Raw genomic sequence first — 14139 nt, 5'->3', positions numbered from 1 at the left:
GAGGTCAGCTGAATAGGGCAGTGATCTGATAGTGGAAGCGGTAGAGCTTCTAGTTTTGAGCCTGGAAAACAATCCTCCCACTCAGCTGAGATTAGTAATCTGTCCAATTTTACCAGAATTGGGTCTTCTTGATTGTTGGACCAAGTAAATTTTGCACCTAAGAGAGGTAAATCTACCAACTCAAATCTGTTTATAAAGTCTGAAAAGTCCCGCATTGCCCTAGTTCTACATTGAGCACCTTTCTTTTCTTCAATAAACCTGGTAACATTAAAATCACCCGCACTTCCCATTGCAGGCTTCCCCACCCATCTCACTTGCCCTTCCCCCGAAACACTTCGAATTATATGAGCACTGATTTTTTCGATTTTTTATTCTTGCAAGAGAACCACCCCTGCCTTCCACCTTTTTAAAGCCTCACTCACCACCACTCTCCTTCTACTGGACCCTAACCCCCTTACATTCCATGACAGGAACTTTAAATCCATCTAAAACTGAAGAAAAGTGCTCCTGTTGTTTCCTCCCCTCCTTCCCATAGCCTTCTCCTTTGGCTCCCCCTACAACCAAACCCCATGAGAGCTGCTGTGTTACTTTACTATTCGTCCCCTGTCCTCCTCCTGCTTTTGCATTTCTTTTTCCTTTCTCCTCTAAAAACCTTCGCTCAATCCCCTCTAAGTATTCTATGGTTTCTAATTCCATTCCTTCCATCAAAATGCCCAGGAACTTACCCAAACCCAACATTTTCAACATTACCAGATGGAGGAAGACTCCAACCGCCTATTTTTCTCCTCCGTTGAAATACTACCCTCTGCATATTTCTCTCCTCCCGAGTTCTATCTCCTTCTGCTCCTCCAGGTCCCAAATTTGAGACCTCTTTGAGTTGTTTTTGTGAAGTCGAGTTCTCCTTTATCTCTATACTGCTTTGCTGATTTCCGTTACCCATCCATGATTTGGGTGTTTCTGCTATGGGGCTTGCTATGGAGTCAAGGATGATTTTTTTCCCTGTCGTCTTCTTCTGTTAGCTTCCTTTCTTATTTCTTTTCTGTGTCGGAGCTTTGCTGCCTGAGCTCTCTCCTTCCTTGATTTTTTCGTGAGAGGGCTCAAAGATTATTTGTGTCCTCCATTCCCATTGGATCATTCTCAAGATTTTTGGGTTGAGTAACCCAATTGGACCCTTCCAATACTGGTGGCCCATTCTTTCCCCTTTCGGGACTCCCACCCTGAGAGAAGCTGCCCAATGAAGCCGAGTCGCTCCAGTTTGGGTTGAGAATCCAGGTTCACCTGTCAACTTTCTAGGTGGATTGAGAGAAAAAATGAGCAGAACCTCAATATGAAAATTCTTTAGAATTGGTTCCCAATAAAGTTTTTTTTGGAGAGGGTGTATTCTGACACCTAGCCCCTGGGTGGGCCCCACCCTTAATTCTTTTAAGCAATATTTATGTCCAAGAGAAAGGCATTTTCATTAAAATGTGCAAATATTACATTACAAGTCCTAATATCTTTTTTTTATCAATAACAAGAAATCATTAGATTAATAAAAAATTTTAGTTACAGCACTCCAGAGAGAGATAAAAAGGCTTAACTCTCTCCAAGAGGAACAAAGAAAAAACTTACAAAACAGCCCAAAACATTTGATCCCTTCCCACCCCCTGCTTTGCCAAAGCATCTGCAAATGCATTTGCTGTTCTCTTAACCCACTGAAATTGGATTCCCAACACCCTAGTTAGCCATTTAATCTCCCTCCTCTCACTAGCAAATTTCCACAGTCCACTTTCCTTATGTAACCAGCTTAACACCAGCTTTGAGTCCCTTTCAACAACTAACTTTTGTAAATTCAGTTCCTTAGTCTTCCTTATACCCCCCAGTACAGCATAGACCTTAGCTTTAAGTCAGAACATACATAGACTGAATTTCAACGAAAAAACTATATCTGAAAGTCAAACCCCAACCCCAATGGGACCTGAATACATTGCAAGCACCTTTCCATCCTCATCTATGAAGACCCCTCCTACACTTAATGGACCTGGATTGCCCTCACCACTACTATCAAAATTTAACTTCATAAAGCCACAGCCTGATGGTGACCACACAGGACAAACAGGAGAGAAAGCAGGAGAAGAATTAGCCACCTCCATCCATCTATTCAGAGACATATCCATAGAAACATCATCAAGCAGGTCCAAGGATTTTATCCAGTTCAACACTTTAACTGTTATTACTTCGATAAGAGTTTCTTTACTTCTTTCATTTTCAGAAAAAGTTCTGGCATTCATTTCCTCCCATAGAGTCCAACAAATAGCAAAGCTAACATACATCCACATAATCCTTGGCAGTGGGGTCCACCTGTAACCAAATAAGGAAAGAAACCAGTCCCAAATAACAGCAGCAAGGGGGCAAGAAATTAATAAGTTGTAGGAGCTTTCATCATTAGTCTTGCAAAGAATGCACCAACTCGGAGGCAAGCACCAAAAAGGCCTCTTTTTTTGAAGTCACGAGTATTACACCTTTCCAGGAAGGCTTCCCAACAAAAGGCTCCAATCCTTAGAGGAATCAGCTCACCCCAAACATCCTTTACTGGAAAATTTTGTGCAGAATTACTAGTTGAAGGTAATAAGGACTTAAAGAAGGAAGCACAAGAGAAGATCACAGAAGAAGCTAGGGTCCACAGTCTCTTATCCCTCTTAGAGGGATCCAACACCACCCCATTTAATATCTGAACCAGATTCATAACATTTTCAACCTCTACATCCCTTAAGCCTCTTGTAAACCCCAAATCTCAATCAAACCCAGAGTTAGACTGAGAAGGAACCAAAAAACTCGAAGTTACAAATCCTAATATCAACAATGAAATCAAGGTATTATGTCCAAAATTTAATAGCATAACATCCATTCACAGCTACCTAGTTTCTAGTTTCTTTATGTAATTCATGATTGGGCATGGCAACCTTAGGTGTCTTATATCTCTATGTTTGCAATCATTTAGGAAGAAATGCATACATGCATAGAAAGAAGATAAGGGATAAGCAGAGAATCTAGGGCTAGATATGCAGATCATCCTGATTGATTGTCCTGGTTTGGTAGGGTTAAAGTCAGCAAGCTCAAGTTGAGAATAACTGAGGAATGGCATCATGAACTGAGAGGGACCATTACTTGGTGTGATGACAAAATCTTGGGCTGGAAAGCATGAGAATGTGGGTTCAAGTCTGAGGACAGCCACTTTGAGCAAAAAAAAAGTGCCAAAAGTTAGGACTGTGCCCAATTTACCCCTCCCAAGATCCCAGATAACTGGGACCAAAATTGGGTAATGGCCTTTTTTATATAATGAACTGCAAAGTCAGCAAGGAGCTCTCTAAAAGGAACTTCCAGTCCCAGAAAGACTGAAAGCTAGACCAACAAAGAAAACCAATCTACAATAGAATAAAACAAAAGAACAAAGAAAGGTTGGGCTTATCACCAAAGTCAAGAAAGAGCAAGTCCAAGTCAAACCAACAAGTTCAAAAAATGAGGCAAAGAGGATTACCACACCAGGTGTATTGTATATTATTCATAATGAGAATACTCTCTTGTGCAAATCAAACTGACATGGTTGATCTTGAGTTTAATGAACTGTGATGATAATTCTCTTACTTAAGATATCTACTAAAGCACGTCATTTGGATTTAACTCAAGTAATTTAATTTAATTGATTGTTTTTATGTTTATTGGACTCTAGGTAAAGTGACTCATAGCTGTCATGCTGTCCAAACACATTGAGAGGATAGATGAACTTAGTTGAACCCTAAATATGGATAGCAATGTTACTGCAATATATGTTGCACAGGAAAAACCAGGACTTACTTGAACAAAGTTCACATGCCCAGAACCAGCTACAAAGTAGTTGATAATGTCAAAATGGCCAAAATCAAGATAGCCCTGCACAATTTAAAGAATTAGTTTGTTGTTCTAAATTATCAAATAGAACAATTACTGCATGCCTCAGGATTAAGAAGGATGTAGTGATGCACCAATAATTTCAGATGTGGGTGACAAGAAAAGCCACCAACAACCAAATCAGACAGACAGACAGGCAGACAGAGTAATATGGAAGTACCATCTGTGATCTACTTTCCACATCTTTACAGAATCTAACAACCAAATCAGAATCCTGCACAGTTAGAATGCCATGACATATCAATCATTTGTGCAGGATGACCAAGAAAATGGCAGCATGCAAATTCTGATCCATGACTAGTAAATTAAATAAGGATGTTACCTTCCCATCATATTCAAAAGGATGCCCAATCCAACTAGTCTGAATCACAGTTTAGATGAAAACAATTTCATTGAAGATGACAATCAAAACTCAAATACAAACATGTCAGTGAAAATGAAAATTCAAATCCCTGATGAAATGAGGTACCAGTGTGAAATTAAAGGAGCCCTGACTTTGGCCTACCAACAGTTTACAAATTGCCAACAACGCAGATAAAGGTGGGTGTGAACATTACTCAGCAAGTCCTATAAGGCCTAGGGATTGCATATGGAAAGTATCTAAAATCAAATCAGTGCAACCATCCTTTAAGCTTGTCTTCTTGTCTATCTAACCACATATATTTTCTTCTAGACTCCCAAAAGCAGGTCAAAGATCAGATGTTATGGCAGATCTCTAAGCGATTGCAAACCATAAATTACCATCTGTACATCACAGTATATGGTTTTGAAGGATACAAAATCATAAATGTGACTGGTATTGTCAATCACATAGCAATTAGAACTTGGAGCTATAATAGATCCTACCCAAGGCGCCCATAGGAGAAAGGCTGACAATAAAGCAATGCTGCATTAGTTGAATATCAGAATAATCGAATTATAAAATATAAATTCTAAAAAATGTCTTTCAGGAAGCAAGATGCCATTTCAACCCTTGATTTCTTACAAATTAAAAACTTGCCTAAAACCATAGCTACAAGGAAGCAGTTGAAGGAGTGCATGTTGAAAGGGATTTCCCCACTCAGCATCTCTGCAAAAATATAATAACAATTCCACACGAGTTCAACCCACAACCTGACATCAATATAGTAACAGATATTCTAAAACAAGCTTCAGCATCTATGACATCAATATACATGTTATTTGACTGCTTTAGATGGTTGAGAAAACACTGTTGGTCCTAACAAACAATGAAGAATCAGGAAAAAACAAGGTGAAGAAGATGGATATGAGAAAGGAGTGTGTAAACATCCCAATTCAATGAAGAACTTTGCAAACTTGTCTTGCTAGCCTGATAATTTCACAGAATGGTGTGACCCATCACATTTTTTGCATTGGTTATTGTTACAATTCTGCAGCTAAAACATTTAGTTTCTATGTTTTTTACTTTAGTTTAGGAACTAATTAGGTTCTTGAGATATATTAGGAGGTTTTTTCAGAATGAACTTAGCTGGTTAGGCAACTTAGGTTTCACCTTGTACCATTGCTCTTATATATTGTAGATATGTATGCCTTTTGTTAATGGAGAAAATAATTATGTTTTAGGAGTGTGATCAGACCTAGCAAATGGTCTCAAACATTCAGATAAATGCCCAGAAAACAGCCTAGGTGAGTGCAGAAATAAATATCCAGAAAGTATAGAGGAGAAACTAGGGCTGAAGAGCAAGAGAGATCATTCCAACTGATCTCAACTGCACACTCTTTAATAAATTCACTAATAGAAAGATAAATTACAATTATAACCCTGTTTTTAAGTAAAGAAAGAAAATAAGGAATAAAAGACGTATAACCCTGTTGACCAAACACAAAATAATAAAAGACTTCTAACAAGGAGCAGTTACTCTTATAAAGGATTTGCCCCTCGAAGAGGAAAACCTAGGAGGTCCATCCACATTGTAAGTGGATTTTTCTCACCCTTTTTCTTTTTTTTTATGAATTTTCTATTTTTTCTATTTTATTTTATTCTTTAGTTACAAACATGCAGGGTCCTAAATTTGGTATCAAAGCTAGGTTTTTTAAGTCATAGAAATTGATGAAAATGAGACACAATTTAAAATAGTTGAAAAAGGGAAATTTCCCAATTAGTACCATGTACTTTGGGCCTAGTGCCACTTTGGTCCCCGAACTTTAAAATGCAATAATTCAGTACCCGAATTTTCAAAACGTGTCAATCCAGTACCTATCATTAATCAGACGTTAAATGCCTTTGAAAAGGACACAGATGCCCTTTGAGTGTCATCTAATTTTCTTTATCAACCATCCAAACATTGATAAAAAAAAAAAATTAACAGTCCTAAATCCTTGCCTCTTTTATTCAAGAACATTGGGGTCCAGAATGCCCACTAAGACGTGACCCCAACTTTCTTGAATAGAAGAAGCAAGGGTTTGGGATTGTTAATTTTTGTCAATGTTTGGATGGTTGATAAAGAAAATTAGATGACACTCGAAGGGCATTTGTGTCTTTTTCAAATGCAACTTAACGGTTGGTTAACGGTAGGTACTGAATTGACACGTTTTGAAAGTTCGGGGACCAAAGTGGCACTAGGCCCAAAGTACAAGGTACTAATTGGGAATTTTCCCGTTGAAAAAGAAATACAAACTCTCGAAGCAAAGATGGATGTAGAGCTTTGTGCTCTCAAAGAAGACTGTAATTAATTATGGCAAACTCTGAAGAGATCTCACAAAAGTCATCCATTTTTCAAGAAAGAAAACAATAATAGGAGTTAACAGATGCAGAAGATAGAAGAATATGAGCTAAAGGCCATCTCTCAATGTAGGTCCAGTTATCGGGGAACTTGAGAGGGGAAGACTGGATACAGACCTAAGCTTCAGTATCTTCTTACATGAAATAGCTATTCTCATATCCACATTCTTATGCTTTTCAGACTGAGATTTTACCAATTGCACCAAGAAGTAGTTCATGAAGAAGAACATGAGCATCAACTACAAAGTTATGAACCCACCAATGCCTGTTCAAGAGGTTGTTAACATGAGCAAAGAGAAACCATATTCCATATTCTGAGATCTGTAACGAATAGGTAATAGTTTCAGTCTTCATGGTGGAAAAAAGCTTCAGCATCTATGGAATGATCATGGAAATTAATGATGATGTTTTCTATAGTTTTGAGGAACGCTTTGCTCAGCATAAATTCTTTTAGTAGGTTGAGAAGATGGATTTTCCTTATTCAATTATCATTGGAGAGCCTGAAGAGAAACATGTAACATCTCTTTATGGCCTTACAACAATCATATTTAGTGGAATGGTAGTTCACAACAAGACCTATCAAAAAAAAAAAAAGTAGTTCACAAAAAGATCAATTTGTTTGATCTGTCAACCATAGAAAGAGACAATAAAATTATAAAATTTGGGATCCTAATGGAGCTTTGATCTTGAGGGTAAGATTGATTTCAAGGAGGGCGTAATGTTTCCATCACGTAGTTAAAATTTTTGGTTTCTGCGTTTATTGTTTTAGTTGAGGAACTAAATAGATTCTAAAGGTATATTAGGAAGTTTATTATAATAAAGATATTTCAGCTTGCACCATTTCCCTCATATATGTAGATGTTAGATGGCTGAGAATGGAGAAGAGTATTGTTTAGGAACAACCCTTGTGGAGGACTTTCCCCCTTGAACAGGAATATCTAGGAGACATGTTTACAGATATAAACAAAATGAAAAATGAATAACGAATATCAAAGTATTCCGATAGTTTTGAGGTTTTACACTTTACAAAGAAACAAGATGACTCGAATCTCAGAAAAAACACTCCTTCCTACTGAACTTTGCTTCGAGGACTATAACATTGATTTTGACATAAGAAGTTATTAAAATCTAACCATGGCTGCAAGAGTTCCCATTTATCAAATTTTCAGAAAATTTAGTGAAATTAAATCGAACCCAGTGGGTTGCCTAAAAAAGTGTTTGGAGGATAGCATTCCTTAGTTCTTCTCTCCCTATCTTCGAACCAAAAGTAGCATATGCATAAATTTTATTTGAGACGTCATTCCACCCAAATTGGCAAACGATTTCGGCGGTTACTCCTTGAATTTGGTTGAATTAAATTTAAAGAAAAAATGGAAAATGGGATGACAGAGCTGGAGAAATACCTGAAAAAGGTTTTCCGGCGCCAACAAAGTGCAAGAGAACAATATGTTCTGCAAATTATGTTTCGTATATAACGTCTGGTTTTGTCTCTGCAATCCCCTCCCTCCTGGTAACGGTTGCAAAAGATGATGTATAGTATAGCGCACTGCACGGTTCTATGCTCGGCACTACGGATCCTATGCGTTTGGACTCGTCAATAAATTTCGACGGGTCCAAACCACACTTAACCGAGAGGGTAACCGGTAAACCAATTAAGTCTCTCTTCCCCTCAAACACAAATATCAAAATGACTTTTTCCTCCTTTCTTGTCACTCACGACAGCAGTATTTGCAAAACACGTAACTAACTATACCAGAATCTTATGTTCTTTAAAACTATGATGCGGGAATGACATGGCATGGGAAGAGTTTTGACCAATCGAAATCCAACCATGAATTTTGATAAATAACACTTGATTAACTACCAGTTTATAATTCCAATTGATTAGTCAAAAGTTTTTAAAATATTAAATCTTTCTTATATTATATTGGAATCTTTTTCAGATTTATCTGAGAATCAGGGAAAGTTTATTTTTCTGAGTGGGTAAATAACTTTCCCACTCAGAGGAAAATTATCAACCCTTTTTAATAATGGATTTTTATAGCTAAAATGGTCATTGCCTTATTTACATGAAAAATAAAAGAACATGGGTAGATGTACTTATCCGGGTAAGTCTTTCCTGAGAAACACTTATCTGGGTAATTACATTTACCTGGATAAATAACCTACTGAAAAGCAAATGGGCCTTTATGTAATCAGATTGTATTTAGATTAGATTTAGATTTGACTCCATGTCTCCATCCCAATCCATTAAATTTCATATACAATTATATTATAATATTTATTGATTTTAAGATATAAATTTTATAGGGTAACTTATAGATAGGTATCATGTACTGTGGGGATAGTAACAAATAGGTACCCTAAACTTTTAATTGCAACACATGAATACCCTAATCTTTCAAAAATAGACATTTAGGTTCATCTTGTCATTGTATTTCTAAGATTATTCTCAAGTAACCAAACAACTCCCCATGATGACATCCTCACATGAACAACAAATAACATATTCAAATTTTCTGATGACAGCATTCTCTGGTGATGATTTTATTTTGTAGAATGATCTCAAAAATACATGAGAAGGGTATTTTTGATATTATGTAATGTTTAATTGACAGAATACTAATGGATGGACCCAAGTTTCTAATTTTGAAAGTTCAGGATACTCAAGTGTTGCAATTAAAAGTTCATGATACCTATCTGTAATTTACCCAATTTTATATAACTATATATAAAATTATAAAAAATATATTTTTTATATTATATTATATTATATATGAATTTATATATATATATATATATAATAAATCCGGTATGTTATATTTATATTAATAAATTATATAAAAAAGATGAAAAATAATTAACGTTTTAATTTTTGGTATTTTAACAAATTAAAGTGGAGTTGGATTAAATCCAAATCCCTTAGGATTCGAATTCGAACCCAATGTCTTCAAATCCAATCAGATTTTGGATCAGGTTCAGATACAAGTTTCCAATAAATCAGATCGGCTTTGGTTTTTTTTGAATCCAATCCAAATCTAATCTATTTACAGTCCTAAACGTAGAGAGTTAGAGACTAGACCTGTTCACGGGCCAGGCAGGGCCAGGTCTCGGCTGTCTTTACCTCTTTATTAGCTGAAAATGACCAGGCCCAAGCCCCAACCCTTATATAAAATCTGAAGCCCAATATATTTTAATACATTGATTATATATTATATAATATTATTTATCATGATCCATGCCATATCCCAACTATATGGGATTGACAACTTGGCACATAAATCCTATTTTGCCAATCTGTTTTACTTAAAAGCATATTATATGGGCCTGGTGTTTAGAGCCTGAATCCATACATATGGGCCTAAAACTTTGTCTAAGCCCAATAAAGAACAGGCTGGGCTGGGCCAGGCCAGCCCATCGGGCTACCTTGCCCATAAACAAGTTTAATAGAGACCGGGCAAGGGTAAATTTGTCACTTTGTTTTTCAAGGCCGATTCCACTCATCAATAAAAATTGCATGGCCTCCTCCGGCCTAACCAAAGATGAAATGAAATAAGGAAGAAGGGGGACCATGTTTCACTGTATCTGTTTATGCATTTTTTGACAAGCAAATGAGCCACCATATTATTATCTGGGTTGGCATGTTGAATAGAAACATAGTCCATTTATAGTGCATTTACGAATATTTGTTGCACATGTAATCAATATTTCAATCAATCACATTAAATATATCACATGGTCTATTTAATTTTCATTGGTTTATGTTTCACAAGATGCATTTATCATCAAAACTTTTTAACAATATTAAAAATGTTAGTTGTGATATGCTATTTTATCACTAATTGGTGTTTTTCCTTCTCTAAGGTGGCGAGGATAGCTCTATGCAGTAAAACTTGCTGATGAGTAGGGTGTCACATTCAACTGTAATGAAATAAAAACCCAGCTCTAATGCAATTAGCAGCCGTTTTAAGAAAGTCCAACGCTTCAAGTTCTTGTAGAAGACATCATGACAGAAAAGTTTTGCATCTACTACCAATGTGCTTCCTATTGTGATCCTTGGCCAAAATGCCCACTCCCCTCGTGCCCCCCATATGTTGAACCATCCACGTTTAATTCAATTTCCATTCCAACTTTTTCAACTATCCTATGCAAGTGTTTATCCAGCCTTCCATTAATTAATGTTAGATAGTTTATTACCTTGGTGTCAATGGACTCGGATCCATCTAAATCAAAATCATTTTGAATGAATCGGATGGACCAATAAGACATATTGAATTGAACCAGTCCAGACTTAATAGTCCAAAATATTTATTGAACTAAATTGGACCTAGTCCATTTGTAATGGATTTATATTGAATTGAGTCAAATGGAATTCAGTCCATTGACATTAGATAAAAATAAGAGTGTCAATGGACCAGGTTTGGATTGGACCCAGTCTAAATTAAAACCAATTTGAACAGTTTAGATGGTCCAGAGATTAAATTGAACCGGTCTAGAATGGTCCAAAGTATTCAACAGATTGGATTGGACCTGGTCCGTCTGTAATGAATTCATACTGGATTGAATCGGATTAGACCAATATTCAGTCTATTGACAGCCCTAATGGTAAGTTCGCTAGCCAACACTAGGTCATGGAACTGTTTTGTTGCCTTTCTTCCGATTGAGTATTCAGGTTTCTCTCTAAGGAAATTGATAGGCTTGTCCTGCAATTACGCTGCTACTGCTGTAAACGAACTTGTGAATGGAGATTGATGATGGAAAATAATGATCATGAATGGGTGAAAGATAGGTTTGTCTTAGGCTCAGTTTGGAAGGAGTACATATATAATAGAGTGCAAAACCTCGTATTTTGTTATTATTTTATATGTATTTATACTGTACATATTTGTATTTGTACTCTTTCCAAACTGAGCCTTAGAATTCTATAATAGAGAAACATTTTCGGTGATCCATTTGTTAATTGTTCCAAATTTTTAGATCATTTCCTACCATTAAAACCTTGTGTAAAATAATCTCTGGAATTGGAAAGCAATAGGTTGGATCTGTTAGACAGTTTATGTATGCCCTTAGCTTCAATCTAATTTGATGTACTTTTGTTATTTAGTGGAAATAAATAAAGTGCATGTTTGATTCATGTTGTTTGGTTTAATTCTGTGTAAAACCCTAAAACTATACATTTGTAGAGACTCATGTTAGTTTTAAATGTTCACAGCCGTTAGATAAGTCTGGGGAGATTTATCCTGCCAAGGCTGATGCTGGTGTGCCACCAAGTGTTGGGATGGCCTGTCTCAGCCATCAGGGTAAGACCCGAGGCACATGCAGTATGGGATTACTTGAATCCTTGAACCGGACCAGATTTCCAATCTTAACCTGGACCTTGGAGATAGATGGGCAAAACTGGAAAGTTACACCTGACCCCTAGACTCGATTATGACACTTCACTAGGTGCTGGATCAGGCTGCCTTTGATATGCCAATCAGTGAGATCCTTAGTGGGGATCAAAACCTAGGTATGTTGGGGCAGTTTGAGAATTCATCTGAGTGGGTGGTCATAGTGACAGAATCAGCCACTTTGTCGGACAAAGGGTAATGATCGGGAATGCACTCTCCCTGATGGAAACCAAACTGCCGGCAATTGATTTCAATCGTTGGAATTTTGTTTTGCAAAATTAATATATTTACATATATATGTACGGTTTCAAAATGTTTGCAAATGGTTTTAATTCCCGGGATCCTTGTGAGAGGAGAGTGCGGCACTGTTCCTTGCAGCCGAGGGAGAGGTCCTCTCTTGTCGGGCAGTGCTTGATCATTAAGGGCTGAGAGGTTAAGTGTAAGACCATTTAGGATAATACCTGATGGGCTAATCTTGCACCTGCCCACAATCCCTGGGTTTTTATAAGATGGCTTGGCCCAGTGACCACTTAATGTAAGTGTTGGGCCCATAGGGTCCATACGATGGACTCAAGAGGTTCATTGAGTTTTTCAGTGAATTCGGCTGGGCCTTATATTAAAGGCTAGGCCGAACCCATGTGGCTGGTGTGTAGATCAATGCTTGGGTCCCACGCCATACAAAGAAGCCCAACTGGGCAGCAGATTGGAAGCTAATTAAACACTGAACACTTAATGGGCCAAAAACCCATTTCGAGGTGGGCTGATATGATCACCCATCTAGGGGGCGAATTTTAGATTGAAGTTAGCAAAAGGATTGGGCTCTTAGCTCTATCCACTCTTAGAGACCAAATTCAAATCAGATTTGAATCTGGTAACCTCCTGATAAGATCAGGAGTAAGCTAACTCTATCTGGGAAAGGGATTAAGATCATCCCCTATCCAAATACTGATTTGGATTGGGATAACTCCTAAGGAGGAGATTTCTTAATCAAGAAGAAAGGAGGAGATTTTGAACCAACTAAGAGGGAGAAATATCAGATTTCGAACCAAGCAAGATTGCAAGAAGGGTTCCTGCGATTTGAGATTAGATCTCACACTCTCTAGAAAAGAAAAACAGTTCAGCCTTTTTCGTTTTCTGGAGATCTCCTCCTGCCGCCGCCATCTGCAATATTGCAAGATTCGATCTTTGCAGAAAAGAAAGTCAAGAAACCAGTTCTTGACATCAGTCTTGCAAGAAAGACTGAAAGAATTCAGTGTTTAGTACATCCAGGGGATTCTTGTGAATGATCTAGTGTGTAGGACGCACCCTGCTGGTTCTGTTCCATCCACAGCTGTGTCATCTTCAGGAGGGACAGATCTTGGAGCATTCTTTGGGCGTGAACACCAACTTTGGGAGATACTGCTTCTCCGGATCAGGTATAATCCTCCCATTTATCTTTTGGTACAGATCTGGTTTGATTAGGGTTCAAGTAGATCCTTGAATATTGTATTCTAAATTTAGGGAATATGATTCCCAATTGGAAGAAGGTAGGAAATTTTTGAAATTCGCCCACCCATTTCGCAACCTTTATGGCGTCCATTAGATGGATCCTACCATTCTTTCCTACCATTTGTTAATTGTTCCAAATTTTTAGATCATTTCCTACCATTAAAACCTTGTGTAAAATAATCTCTGGAATTGGAAAGCAATAGGTTGGATCTTATACAAATGAGGTTCCAGCTTTTATCTTCCTTTCAGATGAGAGATGACCACTACAACATGAACTTTTTGAAGTCTATTACCAGTGATTAGAGAGAATCGATAAAAGAAAATGCACCAAGCATGTTTGGATGTGTAGAAAATTCATGCTTTTGTTAGTTTCATTAATAGAGGCATGTTTATTGTGATATTCATTGCTCAGTAATTTCATTTGTTTTTTCTTAAAAAAATGATTTGGAGACCGCCACATTCCTTAATCGCTATCAATAGGGCACACCTCGGAGTAAAATGTTTTTTTTTTTCAATCCAAAATCAAACACCACCATTATCATCTAAGCCTTACCCCAACCATATAGAATCATTTATATGAATCATGTTCTA

The 14139-nt window shown here is 37.2% G+C and overlaps 1 protein-coding gene across 4 annotated transcripts in view; it reads right to left on the bottom strand.

Moving 5' to 3' along the window:
* LOC104610568 (G-protein coupled receptor) overlaps nucleotides 1-8347 on the bottom strand; it is a 61246-nt gene extending 52899 nt beyond the window's left edge. For 2 of the 4 annotated variants that reach the window (XM_010277250.3, XM_010277248.3), the window contains exons 1-6: nucleotides 8074-8347; nucleotides 4913-4996; nucleotides 4705-4796; nucleotides 4250-4288; nucleotides 4088-4141; nucleotides 3835-3909 (exon numbers count right to left, since the gene is read on the bottom strand). In XM_010277250.3, the coding sequence (XP_010275552.1) occupies nucleotides 3835-3909; nucleotides 4088-4141; nucleotides 4250-4288; nucleotides 4705-4796; nucleotides 4913-4994 (342 nt within the window). In that variant the 5' untranslated portion in view covers nucleotides 4995-4996; nucleotides 8074-8347. Of the gene's footprint in view, nucleotides 1-3834; nucleotides 3910-4087; nucleotides 4142-4249; nucleotides 4289-4704; nucleotides 4797-4912; nucleotides 4997-6864; nucleotides 6936-8073 lie in introns of all 4 variants that reach the window. The other 2 variants (XM_088889627.1, XM_010277249.3) reach the window with 2 other exon arrangements.
* Between the last annotated feature and the right edge of the window lie 5792 nt (nucleotides 8348-14139).

The sequence above is a fragment of the Nelumbo nucifera genome, chromosome 1, assembly GCF_055504915.1.
Source record: "Nelumbo nucifera cultivar China Antique chromosome 1, China Antique-T2T, whole genome shotgun sequence".
NCBI classification, from domain to species: Eukaryota; Viridiplantae; Streptophyta; class Magnoliopsida; order Proteales; family Nelumbonaceae; genus Nelumbo; species Nelumbo nucifera.
This window is presented reverse-complemented; position numbering and strand designations above follow the sequence as displayed.